The sequence below is a fragment of the Leopardus geoffroyi genome, chromosome B1 (assembly GCF_018350155.1).
Source record: "Leopardus geoffroyi isolate Oge1 chromosome B1, O.geoffroyi_Oge1_pat1.0, whole genome shotgun sequence".
NCBI lineage: Eukaryota > Metazoa > Chordata > Mammalia > Carnivora > Felidae > Leopardus > Leopardus geoffroyi.
In genome coordinates this window covers 180027443-180043342 of record NC_059327.1, presented here as the reverse complement: position 1 = coordinate 180043342, position 15900 = coordinate 180027443, and the positions used below count along the sequence as shown (strand labels likewise).

At 35.6% G+C, this 15900-nt stretch overlaps 1 protein-coding gene across 9 annotated transcripts in view; it reads left to right on the top strand.

Moving 5' to 3' along the window:
- The window catches only part of PCDH7 (protocadherin 7), a 427585-nt gene extending 418503 nt beyond the window's left edge, over nucleotides 1-9082 (top strand). For 6 of the 9 annotated variants that reach the window (XM_045474307.1, XM_045474305.1, XM_045474308.1 and 3 more), the window contains one exon: nucleotides 4629-9082. In XM_045474307.1, coding sequence (XP_045330263.1) covers nucleotides 4629-5005 — 377 coding nt within the window. In that variant the 3' untranslated portion in view covers nucleotides 5006-9082. The remainder of the gene's footprint in view (nucleotides 1-4628) is intronic. The other 3 variants (XM_045474310.1, XM_045474309.1, XM_045474312.1) reach the window with 2 other exon arrangements.
- Nucleotides 9083-15900: the final 6818 nt, after the last annotated feature.

Here is a 15900-nt window from a genome sequence, read left to right as displayed (position 1 = left end):
ATTTGCAGAATTTTCTCAAGTAATTTTAATAATATTCTAGTGTTTGAGTTAAAAAAAAAATTGTAGGAATGGTATGAACATCAACACCTTGACTAACAGCTCATTTATCACAGGATCAGAGAGTTAAGTAATTGGTGTATCGAACAAATAAGCAAACGATGCAGATAGCTTTAAATAACTGAGCTTAAAAGAAAACCTCATTGGAAATACTATAAAACTATAAATGCAACATGTTCATGCCTTCTCTTAGGAGAAGAAAATATCCTTGTATCTTCAGCCCCAAGCCAAGGGCCTGAAGTAAAGGGGGTGCCCAGGATTCTGACAGAATGCATAACTCAGCATACGAAAATCCCTACTGGTGCAGATCTGTCTTCAAGAAGTCTGAACAATACAGTTCTTTTCAGTAATAAAGATGACTGTAATGGTTTCTGAACTGTATAGGACAGCGTCAGGAAACATGAAATGCCTGCATAAATCTGGGGTTTCCTTGTTCTTTCGGATGATTCCACATATCGTCTATCGGTCACTTATTGTTGAGATCGCTGTACCAGCATTTTCCCAGGTCGGCTCATCTACCGAGCCCAGTAAGGACGCCTGGACTTCTTTTCTGAGAAAGAGTTCGAGTCCTTAAATTCATTATAATCTCTTCTACTTTAAGAGATGTATGGTTTTAGGGAGGTCTCACCATTTTTGTCACGAAGTAGTAAGATTGGGGACTTTGTGGAACCTATGTCCTGAGCTGCCCAGACACTTTTTTTTTTCCTCTTCCTTTGGAGACTCTAGCTTTTCCTCATGGCCATGGGTAGCCGCAGTTGACCTCTAACTACCCAGCTGTTACATTTTAAGAAGGAGCATTATGGTGTTATGAGCGACACTAAAGTGAAAGTCAAAACACTTATTCTTTGGCCTTCGCTGTTCCCGAGACTGGGCCCCTCACTGCTGCCACCCTCCTTGCTCTTGGGCGGAGGTGATAAGTAAAAAGAGTGGGCGTGGGAAAGTACTTTCTATGCTGTAAATTGTCAGCTATTAGGATGGCTTAAAGCTGGACTTGAAAGAAGCAAATTAACTTAATGCCTAAGAAAGGCCGTTAACTCTCCAAGCCGATGTGATGGTTCTAGTAAATAGCAGAACTGGAATGCCACAGGCAATGCTAAAGCAGCCATAGGATCTGATGAATATCATTCCTACATCCACTCTTTGCAAGACTTGATATGATTAAGCAGGGGTGTGGAGGGGGGCTCTAAGGAACCGATTTTGTGGTGGAAAATGCTGATAGCGAATACAATTTGATACAGAATATTTTACTTTTTATTGATTTACTCAACGCCAACTGACAAGAGTTGTGATTAACTACTTCCCGTCTTCACTCAGATCCAAATTAAAAGACGTAGTACTAAACCAAAGCGTGAAATAATGTTCTTAGATATCAAAACCACATCCTTCCATGAAAGACTGAAAGATGGTTACTTGCTGTGTAAGGTGTGCCTCTGTAATTCCACAAAGCAGAACATTTTAAGAGTGTACCTTTTATGAAAGGGAGAAGTACCTTCAATGATTCTTGAAGACCCTATATAACTTTTGTGTTAAAAAAAAAAAAAAAGTAGACTTGCATAATGAAAAGAAGAAAATATAGAGACACAGGAAAACACGATTCCACTCATGCCTTCCCTTAATAAATAGCATCATAATACAAATTGCATTTTTTAACCATTGGCATTGCTTTTGAGGATTCATTTGACTCATCAAGATTGGAAGCTTTGATTGCTTGTGATGAATCTCTTATAGCCTCTCTCGATTATTTTCTAAATGTGATGACAAACACTGCAACATGTCTCAGCCAATTAGGCTTGTCAACTTCCACTGTGGTCCCCAATCAAGTGTCTGACTTTGGAAGTGACGGGAGATCCTTATTAAAAGTCGTGCCTCTTGGATAGAGACGTGACAGCCCACAGGCGGCTGATGGCAGAGAAGACAAGTTGCCTTTGGTAAAAGCAATAAGAGGAAATCGATTTTCACAGGAAATAATCCAGACTATGAAGTAAAGGCTGAGGGAAGAAATTGAAGAGTATCTCATTTCTACTTGATGAGAAATTGAGTCAATCTAAATAAATATAATTTCTTATCAACTACAGGGCATTCAGGTACACGTGTAAAACAACAGGTAAGAAGAATTGTTTGCATATTACACAGCACTCCGAGCTGTCTCTAAATGTATCTCAAGCAAAAGAAAAACAAAGTGCCACAAATTTAAGACTGAAAACACGAATTAATCCCCCAAAAGCAGAGGACATCTAAATCACTGTGCAAGTAAACTGACACGTTGTGTGAGACTTAAGTAAACTTAGATGTTTGGAGAGCATTCTGGGTCATTTTTACAGGGAATGATGACCACATTCAAAGAGATTTTTCCTATTTTAGTAGCTTTATTCCTGATCACTTTCTTGTTTTTTTGAGAGGCACTATCATACAAGAAAAAGAAAAATTTGAACTTGTTAAATCGATGCAAAAAAAAAAAAAGGAATATTTAGAATAAAATAGGTCTGATTTTACACTTTTCATTTTTATAAGGGTTTTTCCTGCTCAAGGCATTTAAGTCAGCTTCAAACAAACAAAGCATCCCAAGATGGAAAATATTCCCAAAGACCTCACATTTTGTTCATTTAAACTAACTACATTACAAAAATCATTCGTAAAATTGCCAATAGTTTGATTTTTTAAATGCATCTAAAATATGTGTTTGAGAGACACAGAGGGAATTTTTGGCATAAGAAAATGAATAAGAAAGTGCTTTATTTTTTGATGATACCATTAGTAGGGTCTTCCCCCTTAGAAGTCAAATAACACAGCATGTGCAACTACAATAAATAATTATCTTTGCATTTTACCTTTTGGAAAGATTAAAGTCACTGTATATTTTCTGGGAAGAGCACTGGCATTTCCTCATTGAACTCTCAGCACACAGCATAAAAATCTCAGGCCATAGTGGCTCAAAAATCAATGGGCTGACAAATGTCAATATTTCAGTTATCCATCACTCCAGGGGGAAAAAATGGCATGCATTGGACTGCTTTGATTTAGGAGATTTGGCAGGGTAAAACTTCTGAAATAGCCTATACAAATGATAGCCCAGATAGGAATGTAATGTTAAATTATAGAGGATGGTGTGTGGAGACAGAAGCAGACGGTATAAATATATTGGGGATAATGTAAATAACCCCTTTGTCTATTTTAAACCAAATCTACGCAAGGTTATGTAGAAGCAAATTTCACTGATTCCATTGATGTGAATGTATTTGCAGAGGTTAAAATTTGTCAGTCTTTTAAGTGCAAAGCCTTGTTGAAAGAGAGAAAGAAGGAAAGAAGGAAAGAAAGAAAGAAAACATGATGCTGTATGGTATAAATTGGAGCACAGTCATATTATGTTCTTTTGTTTGGCAATAAAATAAACTAAAATTTATACTAAATAATACCCTAGAAGCGATTCATTTAGAATCTGTTGAGGTAGAGCAGTTTCTCTCTCTCTCTCTCTCTCTCTCTCTTTCTCAAAGAAAAATAGTCTGTTAAAAAATGTCAAGAGTAAGAAAATGCATACCTATTCTCCAAAGACAGACACATATTAATGATTTTGCTTACATATTCAGATAATTCTCAATTTCCATCTCTCATCCTGATCCCTAAGAACTCTCTAGATATGACTTCGCTTCACAGTACTAGAAGACATTTCCAGTTCTACGAGGCATTAACATTCATTAGGTGTACACGCTATTTCATCAGAACGTCAGGAGCTTGACTGCATTTACCCAATACGCTGCATTTCACCTAATATTTCTATTCAGCAAACACACCGGCAAATGTTTTCTTCTGTGAACACTTAAGGGATTATCCTACAGCACATATTAGGTCATGTGACATGGTGGGTGGGAGGTGGGTGTGGGCTAGGGTGGGGTAGGTGATGATGTTGCTAATATGTTCACATCCATAACCTACTTGTACTTTGCTTTTTTTTTTTTTTTTTTTCTTTTTTACCAAATAATGTGCTGTCAATTTAGCTTCTGCTTTCTGAGTCACCCTGATGTTTTAGAATGTATTTTAAATATAAGGTTTTGCCTATTTGCATTCCATGAATCATGTATAAGCAGGATAAAATCCAATTGGCAAAAGTACACGATTTCTGGGATAATTTATAAATAGAGCAAATTATCTATTTAGGTTTAATAACGTTTCTTATGCATGTGGAAACATTTATACCCATACAAATACACATATGCACTTTATTTCTACTTGAGAATATACACATGTCCCTGTTCTGTAACAAATGCATGTGTACCTATCTATCCTACAGACTTAAATGTATTAGTTTGTTCATGCCTTTCTTTCCATAGTATTTGTTCTTTTCGCAAAACCTTATCTTTAATGGATATGAAATCAAAACGGCTCTATGGTAATGATGAAGTACGGGGTGTTGAAAAAAGGAAAATAATATGAAAAATTATATATATATATATATATTATATATGTATATTATATATATATATATATATATGTCCCCCCCCTTCCAATTTCATACATATTAGGAAAGCCAGTTGCAGGGTGGCCAACTTTAACGTTTTCTTCTCCTTGAATTTCAGATTCAAGACCTCTTCCAGATGTAGCCCTGACTGGGAAGTGTACCCGTGAGTGTGACGAATATGGCCACTCAGACTCCTGCTGGATGCCAGTCCGTACTTCTCCAGAGAGGAAGAAGAGCCAGCCCAAACTCTCCACTTTCATGCCTGTTGACGAACGAGGAAGCCAGGAAAAGCTGGCCAATGGCGAGGCCGCCATCATGGGTGACCGCAACAGAAACCTCCTGAACAAAAAGTTGACCTCGTCCTATGAGACCTTCAGTGCAGCTAGTTTCAGCAAAAATGAGGAAGCCAACCCCGAGGATATTCCCCTTACAAAAACAGGGGAATACAAGCCATCTCCTGTCAATACTCTCACTAGAAGAGAAGTTTACCTGTAGGCTCTAAAGGAGAACAACAAAGTTCTTTTCATGTATGAGAAGGAGAATAAGGGGCAAAAAAAAACCTTACAAAGAAAAACCGTTTAATCAAAAAGAGGGGGCTACCAAAGAGACAAAGCTTTGCCTGCCACTTCTGCCTCCAGATCAGGCCTTTAGTGATACTGTTAGCCTGATTGTAATGTACAATGTAGAAACCATCCTTGTTACTTGCATGTCTAACCCCTTCACCGATTATTCCCAACACCTGCTATCCCTCTTCCCCATCCCCCTCCAAGGAGGAAAAAAAAAAAAAAAAGATGGTTGCAAGTTTTCTTTCATGGTAACAAGCCTGATTAGCAGAACACAACACACTCTCATTATCCCTAAGCTGAAGCATGATTTTGTCACTTTGATTTAGTTCGAATGCCATCCGGCTGGTCAAAAAAATAAACGTGAAAATAAAATTATACTAATAATAACGACAACAACGACAACAACAAAACCAAAACCAAAAACAGATCAGGTAAGACGTATTTCAGACATACCATCAGGATATGATTAATCACCATGAAAGGCAATCCCCCCAAAATGATAGAGTCCCTGTAGAGGTACAGTTCTTATAAAGGGGGACGTAAGAGGCATATTGAGAATCTCACTGGTGCCATATTCTAATAACAGAGACTGACAACTAGACAATACCCCGCTGGAGATTGCAGTCCCAAATTGGCATAGGTTGTTCTTTTCAAGTCAGGAGTATCAACTTCAACCCCATACGTCCATTGAATATTTTTTGTATGGACACAATCTTGGCCAATTACAAGTCAATTACACTAATTATAACTTGTAAAAATTATATATATATATATATATATATATATATATTTTTTTTTTTTTTTTTCTGAACGGCACCACTATTACCAACGAACTGGAACAATTGTCATTAATTGTCATTAAAAGGCCAAAGATCACACGGCAGATCAGGGAAATCATGAGGTAGATTTGGTCTCGACATGGAAATTCATGAAGAAACAAAAGCAACCGAACCCATGCGCCCACAGAAATACTCCAACACTAGCTTATTTTATGTTGTCTCCATACCCGAAAACAGGCATTCTCTTGTAAAATGGATTTTCTTTGAAAGCTCAGAAAATGAAAAACTAAAGTGATGTATTTTTGGTATTAGAGTAGGTGATTAGTTTAGGTTCGAGTTTAGTTTCAAAAAAGAATATTAGCAGGGAAGATTCCACTTTTAAAACTCATATTTGTGGGAAGGTAGAGAAAGAAGGATATGTGGGCATATCTTTTAAGTCTTTTAAGTTAAACTCACTGTTAACCATTTTAGAATCCAGGCTGTGCTTCCTGGTCTTATTCTTTACATTTCAAAATACCAATTGTAGTTTTTCATGTGTTTAACACACTCTTTCAGATAACACAAGTGCATTAATTCTGGATCCTGTGCAATATGGCACTCTTTTAAGACTCACAACATTGAAACAAGGTGACACCCTAATTGATTTGTCACAAGTGTGATTTTGGACATTATTTAATATGAGTTAAAACAAATCCAGACTGAACACGAAAGAAAGGAGTTCTGGGCAATGATATGTTTCCTTGTATGTACATCTCAATGTGGGAAAACATGCAGTTTTTTTCAGTGTAAAAAAAAAAAAATCCAAACCAGAATATATAGATTTTGAGTCATTTGTTCTATAGAAGATGATTTAACATAATTGGAGACTGAGCTGGGACATTCAGACAAAAGTGACAATCCAGGGATGGAATAGGGGATAACAGGTGAAGAGAGCAAATGTTCCCAAAACTGAATGTTTGCAACCTGGTTAAGACATAGGCTGATGGCTCTCTAGCAAACTGTAGAAATAGTGTAGCTTTGGATAGTTTTATTCTTTACAGAATTTCTTAGACTATAAGGTGAAGCAGCCTGGACTAGAGGTTGTGAACTCACTATTAAGTCATCAAAACGTTTATCTTTAAAAACCACTTCTCTGTTTGGTGGGCTACTTTTTGGGGGTCATTTCCTTCTGCTCTTTCTTAAATGGAGTTTTCATTTGGATGTTAGTTTATGTATAATAGTTAGATTGAAAGAAGATATGTAATTGAAACAAAAACGTTGGACTAAAATATCAATAATTGAACATGTTTATGTTTGATTATTATTTACATGATGGAAAGATGCAATTCTAGTACTTTGTTAGGAAACTGCATTAAAGCAGTTCTGCCTTGTATAATCTGTAAGTACCTATTAAGACAAAATACTTCTAAAGATACTTATGAAATGTATACATATTTTTTCTTGCACGTTACGAAGCAAATATTCAATTGCATAACACAGGTGTTCAACAAACTTTTTTTAATGCATTTTTTTCTTTCTTTCATGAGACACTTGAAACCATTAGATAGCTCATTTCACTCTATTTTGAAACCCTTCTGTTGTCTATAAAGCTAATACGGGTCATACTGGACCTTCGGATTAATTGGATCCACATTCCCCAATGACATTTGCACCATGTTCAAGACAGCCATGTCATTGTCATTTAACTCGTGATCCTCTCTTTAGAACTAAAATGGGTGTGAAAGAATAAAATTCCGTGTACTGTAAGTATTCGCAGTAATTCTAGTAGAATTAGCTCTCATAACATGTTTATTATATAATGAGCTGGCATGACACAGAAATATATTTTGTGTTTGTATGACTTTTATTTTGAATAGGTTAAATCTGGTGCCACTCCATATATAGAGTGCTTTTGAAAAAAATCAATAAAAAGACACAAAAAAAAATAAATGAGTGAATGCAAAATAAGCAACTGTGCCTTTTATACCTGTTGTTATGGTAAAAAAACGGTTGTTGGGTTTGGACAATGAGGGAAAATGGGCTATTCCCGACTTTTTTGATCTTGTATATTTATCCATGTTTATTTTCTGAAAATAATAAATAATATATTAAAAATTTGCCTTCTGACAAACTCAGATAATGGACCAGTCTTAAATACCGTTCATTCATAAAACAAAACTAAGGCATTAATTAATATGGGCTGCTTAATTCTGACTAGAAGGCTAAAGCATTTATTGTAATAGTAACACAGAGAGATATTATCAGGGGTGAAATCAGTCCATTCTGCAAGGTCAAATATTGATTTCGAATTTCTGTTCTTTATTTCCTTTTCGTTGTTATTTTTTCTTTTAGCTGCTGTTTCATTTCGGTTGGACAGTATATCAACCATACTTGTTTTCTGTACACAAGAATCTCAAGTGAACTTTGCATGCATTATACATTAGGACACATTTATAAATTAATGAGTAACTATATAAATTTATGTATATTAAAATTTAAGTGTATGTCCATAGCTTCAGTCTCAAATCTAATGCTCATTCTGAACCTCCAGATATCATTTCTGTATGGTTTCTGACTGGCCTGCTGCCTGAGTTTCCGAAAACAAGGGAGGCATTATTTTTATGGAAAGAAAAACTAAGAAGGTACTGAAGATGTCTGGCTGAAAGGCTACCCTAGGAAGCTGTCTTATAAGAAAATAAAATAACACACAGACCCAAAGAAGCCGCCAAGAGTCAAGCTATCCTAAAAACAGGACTGAGAAATCCAAAGACCAAGTAATTTTAGGTATATTGTATCAATGATAAATATACAATGTGTCCTTAGGAGGGAAAAAAAAGTGAAGATGATCCTGAATATTCTAAAGCTGGTTAGTTGGGACCCAGGCAGAGGTATGAGTAACATCTGGAGGGAGGCATCGTTTTTTCAGCTACCTAGGGTTTACTTTCAGACAACTTTTCCTACATTTTAAAGCACTTGCATTCAGTGTGGTACGATCTGTTTGTAATGTTAATCATTGACTATTGTTCTGCTACTTGGATGTTGATAGTGAAGCAGAGAACAATTTATCATCGTTTATTATAAGTCACTATGCACGCAACTATGCTAAACATGACGAAATGTATTAAACACTCGTCCAACTATTTATGAAATACTTTACATAATTTAATTTGCTTTTGTACAGTTTTATGTAAATAAATTGCTTGTCATTTTTGTCTCTGCAAATTAAAATATAACATGGTCAAATGGTTTCACACTCGTAAGTGTACTTCTCTGTTGACAGGTAATTCCAGTTTGATTGGACGAGAAGTGAATGGATGCATGTACCAGGTTGACTTAAAATGGTTTGAGTTCTGCTAAATTAAGATGGAGTAAAGAAGATAATGCTGCAGTAATTGTTGATTTAGAGGACACCATGCATAGCTGTCATATCACTTCACTTTATAACGGAATAGAACTTGCATTCTTCAGTTTCATCAAAATAATCCCTAAAACAGTTACCTAGCTAGCTTTTTACACGTTAAGTGGACAGTAGAAGAACTTCTCATCATGAATATGAAGATTGATCTTTTCAGGCGTTATCTAGAGAAATTTCACATTTAAGGTAAAACATTCTAAGTCAAATGTATCTGTTCAGGAAATGCTTGTTTTTAGTCTAAAACAGTGGTGAGTACAAATACATGAGAGACTTAAAGAGTTTTACATTATGTGATATGTAGAGAAAAAACTGGAAGCAAAAGATAGAATTTTTATCTTACTCATTTTTCTCTTTAGTTAAGCTTCCTCCGCTTTGTATATTTTTTCAATCAACTACTATATCTATCTATCTATCTATCTATCTAACTCTTATGTTTACTTTTTGCAATCAGATTATACTCCTAACTATAATGGTTATCTTCTTGATTTAGTTGGTGTCTATTCAAACAGGCAAATTCTCTTCTCTAATCCAGCTCAGAGACTTAAAAGGGAAAGAAAATACTTTCTACGTATGCTAATAGATTCCATGGTATTTTTGTCCCATCTCACCACCGCACTGCCAACACCTACCTGTGTGGGAAAATAGTCATTCTCAAGATCCTTGCATGGAAGTTTCTCTACCATTTTTTTCCCCCTTGCTTGGATGAAAATCCAACGTACTTTATATAGAATGGCATATTCTTTCTTTAGTCAAAGATATCTTTGTAAATTGATTGTGGCTGGCAGCCTTCCTTTTCTGAAGAAGGAATTGAGAGTGAAGCATGTTGAGAAAGTCTGTTGCAAGTTGTAATGAGGTGACCCAATGATATATGCATTCATTGGGCTGTCTGCATTCCTAATGGTGAGAACCAAACATCAGTGCAGAAGTCAGTGGAACAGTAATAAAGTGAAATCACTGTGTTTTCCTGCTTAACATTTTCTATTTAGATTTGACCAATATATATTTCTCTTTACCCTAAAACTGCATTCTTAGGTTAAAAATATATTCTTTTTTAAAATCTCAAAAATGTGAAAATACAGTGATACATTTAGAAAGAAGGTAGACCCGAGAAGCAGGCCAACGAAAGTTATGTGCATTGCTTCCAAGGCTTAAGTCTCATTATTCTACCATCTCTGGCTCTTTGGAAGAGTTTCATCTGGTTACTTAGAAGCTTGACTTAGCACAACATTACCTTGCATTTATAGAACACGTTATGGTTTACAAATGCTTTATAAGATTCATCTCAAAATTCCCGTAACACCTGCAATATAAGGTGAAAGAAAGCTGTTAGACCAGCCATATATGAAGGATTTTACTCTTTAACAATTGTTCTCAGGTTGAAAAAAGTTTCAACGTAAAGTTCTGCCAAGACTAACATTTTCCCCCTGCTTGCTTAGGTACCAATCAAAACATTTTGCATGAGTTAGAAGAATGACAAAGAAAAGAATTCTCCTCATTTACCTGACTAAAATAGGCATTTGTAAAATGGGAATTTGGGGGATGGGGGCACTAATTATGTAGATTGGCAGGTAATTATCTTCACTTGACATTGCACAACATACCCAGCAGTAATTGTAATCTGTATGGGATTTCTGACAGCAAATTGTAAATCTTAAAAACAGCATAGCCTAATTTCTTCCTGCTGAATACCCCTGGCCTAATCTATCAGGCCAAGAGGTTTTGATGGACAGTGGCTGGATAAATAGCTTAGGTGTGAGGATATGAATGATCACAACCGACAGTCAGCCTTATCAAAAGCAATCAGAGAATTGTAGAATTCTCAGATTTACTTTGGTTTTAAACAGCCTGATTTCACAAAGAAATTTATTTATTAGTTTTTGTCTTCTCCCTTTTCTCTTTTTATATGTTATCTTGGGGTGTGTGTGTGTGTGTGTGTGTGTCCCCACCTTAAAGCTCTTTGCCATACTTTAAGTTATTTGCTTTGTGTTTTTCTCCTTTCAAAAGTAAACCTAATTTTCCCTGGAGGTGGTAGGTTGGTAGGTTGCTCACAAAGGACTAGAGGATTTGCAACCCAATCAGCTTTATTTTAATGGAAATTTACAATATCACTACTTGAGCTCTTAGAAGGTAGAGTGAATAGAGACTGAACTTCCATTTGTTTACTTTCTCTTATCTTCATCCCTACTCTAATACTTGTTTATAAACTGCATGGAGGAAGGTGATTAACAAAGATAATATAAATTTTCCAAGCTGCAGGGAGTGAGGAAAAGATGTGAATGTAAAATGTGGAATGCTAAACCTTTATGCTCTCCTTTAACACTAACTTTATTTTTTCCTGTTGTGCGTCTGCTAAATGGAAATTTTATTCATTGGTTGAATTTAATAAGTGTGACCTGCACAGAAATAATTTTGCCTGTTTAATGAAACTCCTGTGGGAGGATGTAGAAGATGCTTAATCATTCATAAATGTAAAATTTGCCCCCAACCCTCTCAGGTGATGCTGAACAAAAATTATAGTTCACTTGTGATGTTCAGTTTTATTTTTTCCATTAAAAGTTATGATTCAAATAATCCATTACCAGAAAGGTCATACGAAAGATGTATGAGGTCAACAAATAAATGTCAGATATGATCTTAGAAATTAATATGGGCTTTGAAAAATAAAAATGTTAATCAATATGCCTAATTAAAAAAAAAAAAGAAAAAAAAAGAGTTCACTAAAGAAACACCTGAATAAGCAATCTAAAGGAAAAGATAAAAACAAGATGTTTTATTTTGGTAATTTAACTGAAATTACATTACAATATCTCAGACTTGGTAAATTAGTAGTAACTAGATTAGATAATGCCAGGTTTTCTTCTAAGTGTGTTTTATAGAATATTACACAGACCCTTTTTATTACAGTTTTTATGGATTGTTATAAAAATTTGACTGTGTATTTAAACCATTTATAATACCTTTATGGAAAGGAAGGGAGGGCAAAAAAAATAATAACTGGAAAAAATAAAGAAATAAGATTATAAGATGGCCAGGTCATTTACTTTGTTTTAAACCTAACTTTAAGATAGAAACAACTATTTGAATACATGTCCAGAAGCTACAGTACAACTGGAATATACTAGATTAGTATTTCTTAAGCTGGAGTTTATGATTCACTGAGAGACTATAGAGTTTTAGAGATCCAAGTATTTTATGATAATTTTTACAGATTTGAGTATTACCAAATGAGGATCAAAGGTATCTTTCAGTATAGTTTTCTGATAATTCTTAGTTTAAGAGGAATTTAATAGAATAAAATATTTACTATGTAAATCAATATTTATCCGTGTTTGTGGGGACAATTGCATTCTCTGGAGTTCAGAGGGATCTTTTTGTCTTTTTTCTTTACGGGAGTCTATATTTTATTCAGTTGTGAGAAACATCAAAACAGATTTGGATAAGAAGCAAAGTATTAAACAATATGAATGATTAGACTAAAAGATATAAGCATTTGGGGCGCCTGGGTGGCGCAGTCGGTTGAGCGTCCGACTTCAGCCAGGTCACAATCTCGCTCGTGAGTTCGAGCCCCGCGTCAGGCTCTGGGCTGATGGCTCAGAGCCTGGAGCCTGTTTCCGATTCTGTGTCTCCCTCTCTCTCTGCCCCTCCCCCATTCATGCTCTGTCTCTCTCTGTCCCCAAAATAAAATAAACGTTGAAGAAAAAAAATTAAAAAAAAAAAAAAAAGATATAAGCATTTACAAAGGTTGGCAAACTTTTTCTGTAGAGGGCTAGATGGCAGCTATTCTAGGTTTTGCAATTCAAGAAGCAAAATCAAAGATATTGTGTAGGTATTTATATGATGAAAAAGAAAACACATTTCCGGATTTTTTCCAAGTATTTATTTATTAAAATTTTTTTTCATGTTTATTTATTTTTGAGAGACAGAGAGAGCATGAATGGGGGAGGAGCAGAGAGAGGGAGACACAGAATGGAAAGCAGGCTCCAGGCTCTGGGCTGTGAGCACAGAGCCCCACATGGCACTCAAACCCACAAACAGGGAGATCATGACCTGAGTCAAAGTCGAATGCTCAGCCAACTGAGCCAGGCATCCCAGACTTTTTTCAGTTATTTAAATGCGTAAATACCATTGTTAGCCGAGCAGACATACAAAAGCAAACAGTAGGCTGGACATGACCAGTGAGTTATAGTTTGCTGACCTCGTTATATATCAAAAACTACCTCAATTGATACCAATTTGAGAGTCCATTACTAAAATTCTTCTTCTTATACCTTACTTCAGTATGTCCCTGTTTGACCCGGACAGTGCTGGTTTACGTCTTTGTCCAGTAAAGTCACTAACAACAATTACCCTCAATATTAGATTATGTGGTTACCCTAGTTATCAGGGATATTCCTGACCAGCAATGTAAAAATCTCACCCCTAGATCACAAAAGGTGGACTTTGTAAGAGATGCAGGTCAATGCGCATAAAGTCCTCAGGCAACTTGAAAAGAGCCCATAATCTTCTCAATGCAGGAATCATCATCATCCACTTCATTAAAAAAAATTTTACAGTGTGTCTTTTTCTGGAAGGTCCCAGTTTGGTTTACATTTAGGAGATTTGCTTTTTTCTTTGGATCAAAAACTTTAAACACACCTCCACTTAAATGCCACAAATAAGAGCTCATTATATTATGTTCAGTAAAAAGTAGTATAAAGTGTCACATTTAGAACCTAATATACCCGAAATAAAAAGAAGAAATACTGTGATGAATGTCATAGAATTCATGAAATGGGTGACTTTTTTTTTACATTAACAATATAAAAAAAGAGAATATTTTGAAGTATTCTAAAATTATGGGCAGTTGAGTGAAGAAACTTAAAAGTAATAAATGAAACAATTTAACTGTAAAACATTGGACACTTTTCACCTGATAATGCTCTCAAAGAAAATTGTATGTAAAAAATGTATATAATCGGTCCAGTGTGATATTTGACATTAGGTATTTCTTATGACAGTAAAGTAACTATGATATGCTACATAACTTCAGAGATTATTGTTACAATGCAAAGGAAATAATCTTCATGTAAAGCCTAAATCTTAACTCTGCTAAGCCTGTAAATGTGAAGTTTATATTTTGAAGAGAATAATATATAACCATGCAGAAAAAAAAAAAAAAAACTGACAACTACAGTGAACCTATTATTCAGTATTTCATCACCAGAGAAAACATGGATGGATGCTTCAGTGTGCAAATTAGATTATTTCAATGTGAGTTCTCCAATATGACTGTCTCTGACCATCCATCTGGGAATTACGGTAAATTTTGACTACGGTCGTCAAGGGTAGTTGATTTTGTTAAACCTCTCGAAATGAAGCTATTGAAAAAACTGCTATAAAAATAGTTGCCAATCTAAGAAATACTGGACATTCTCATTGACTAAAAAATAATTTGGGAACATAAATAAAGAAGAGAAGTGATAAATTCTCAGCCACAATGGACAGGGGCTATCAGTCCATAGATGGCTTAAGAAATACAAAGGGCAATTGAGAATGCTACGATATTGGAACACTTGCTTCAAGGCTATAGATGTTATTGGCAAAGAGGATGAACAGGACCAGTATTAGAGCTCTTACCAAAGAAACTCATCCTTCACTGAGTCATCTTGTTTTGTAATACTTGAGCTATGCTCCTGCCATGTCAATTACTGGGATGCAGAGAGATGTTTAGTATCCTGCCTGTTGCCATCTTTCCTTAAATTGCCTGGCATACTCCAGGCTCATTTTTTTTTTTTCTATTTTTCTCCATCTTTTATTGGATGAAAACAAATAGTGTAACAGATGATTTGATTTTTCTCTCTGTTTAGGATTTATATGTACTTCACAGCCAGCATTTTGTTATCCTCGGGTTTAAAGGCTCTAAGTCATCACAGAAACACTCCCACTTGACTATAAATGTAAGTCAGACGATTATAATGACAGTGTCACAGGTGGAAAAATAACCTTCACTCTATTGTAATCAGATCCAACACTGACAAAGAATCACACATTGCTTTGGTGTTTCACTGGAGATGAAGGCCCCAGTTTATATTTTAACTTTTTGAGAAGGGCAGGAAGATATGTCAACAGAAGGATATACTGGGGTTTAGTTTCAACCTGTGTCACAGATATTTAAAAAAATGATTCAGTGTAGTGGGCTGGAGCCAAATTATTAGAAGTAAATTGGAAATGGCATTTGCATTCCTTGTTTTCATTGGACTCATGAATAGAAGGCCTTGATCTCTGCATACTGACTCTCCCACAGTTCCATGACAAAGAACTCCCAGAGTATCACTCCTTTCACAAAGATTTAAAATAACCAGCATAGGGGACACAGGTGGCTCAGTTGGTTAAGCATCCCACTTTTGATTTTGGCTCAGGTCATGATCTTGCAGTTCCTGAGATCAAGACCCATGTTGGGATCTGCATTGACAGCTTGGAGCCTGCTTGGGACTCTCTCTCTCCCTCTCTCTCTGCCACTTCCCTGCTTGCACGCTGTCTGTCTCTCTCAAAATAAATAAATAAACATTTTTTAAAAAAGATTTAAAATAGTCAGCATAGAGAAATCAGATGGAACATATTTATTTCACTCACACCATGGTCAACTTCAATCCAGGGATGTCTAGATGTTCC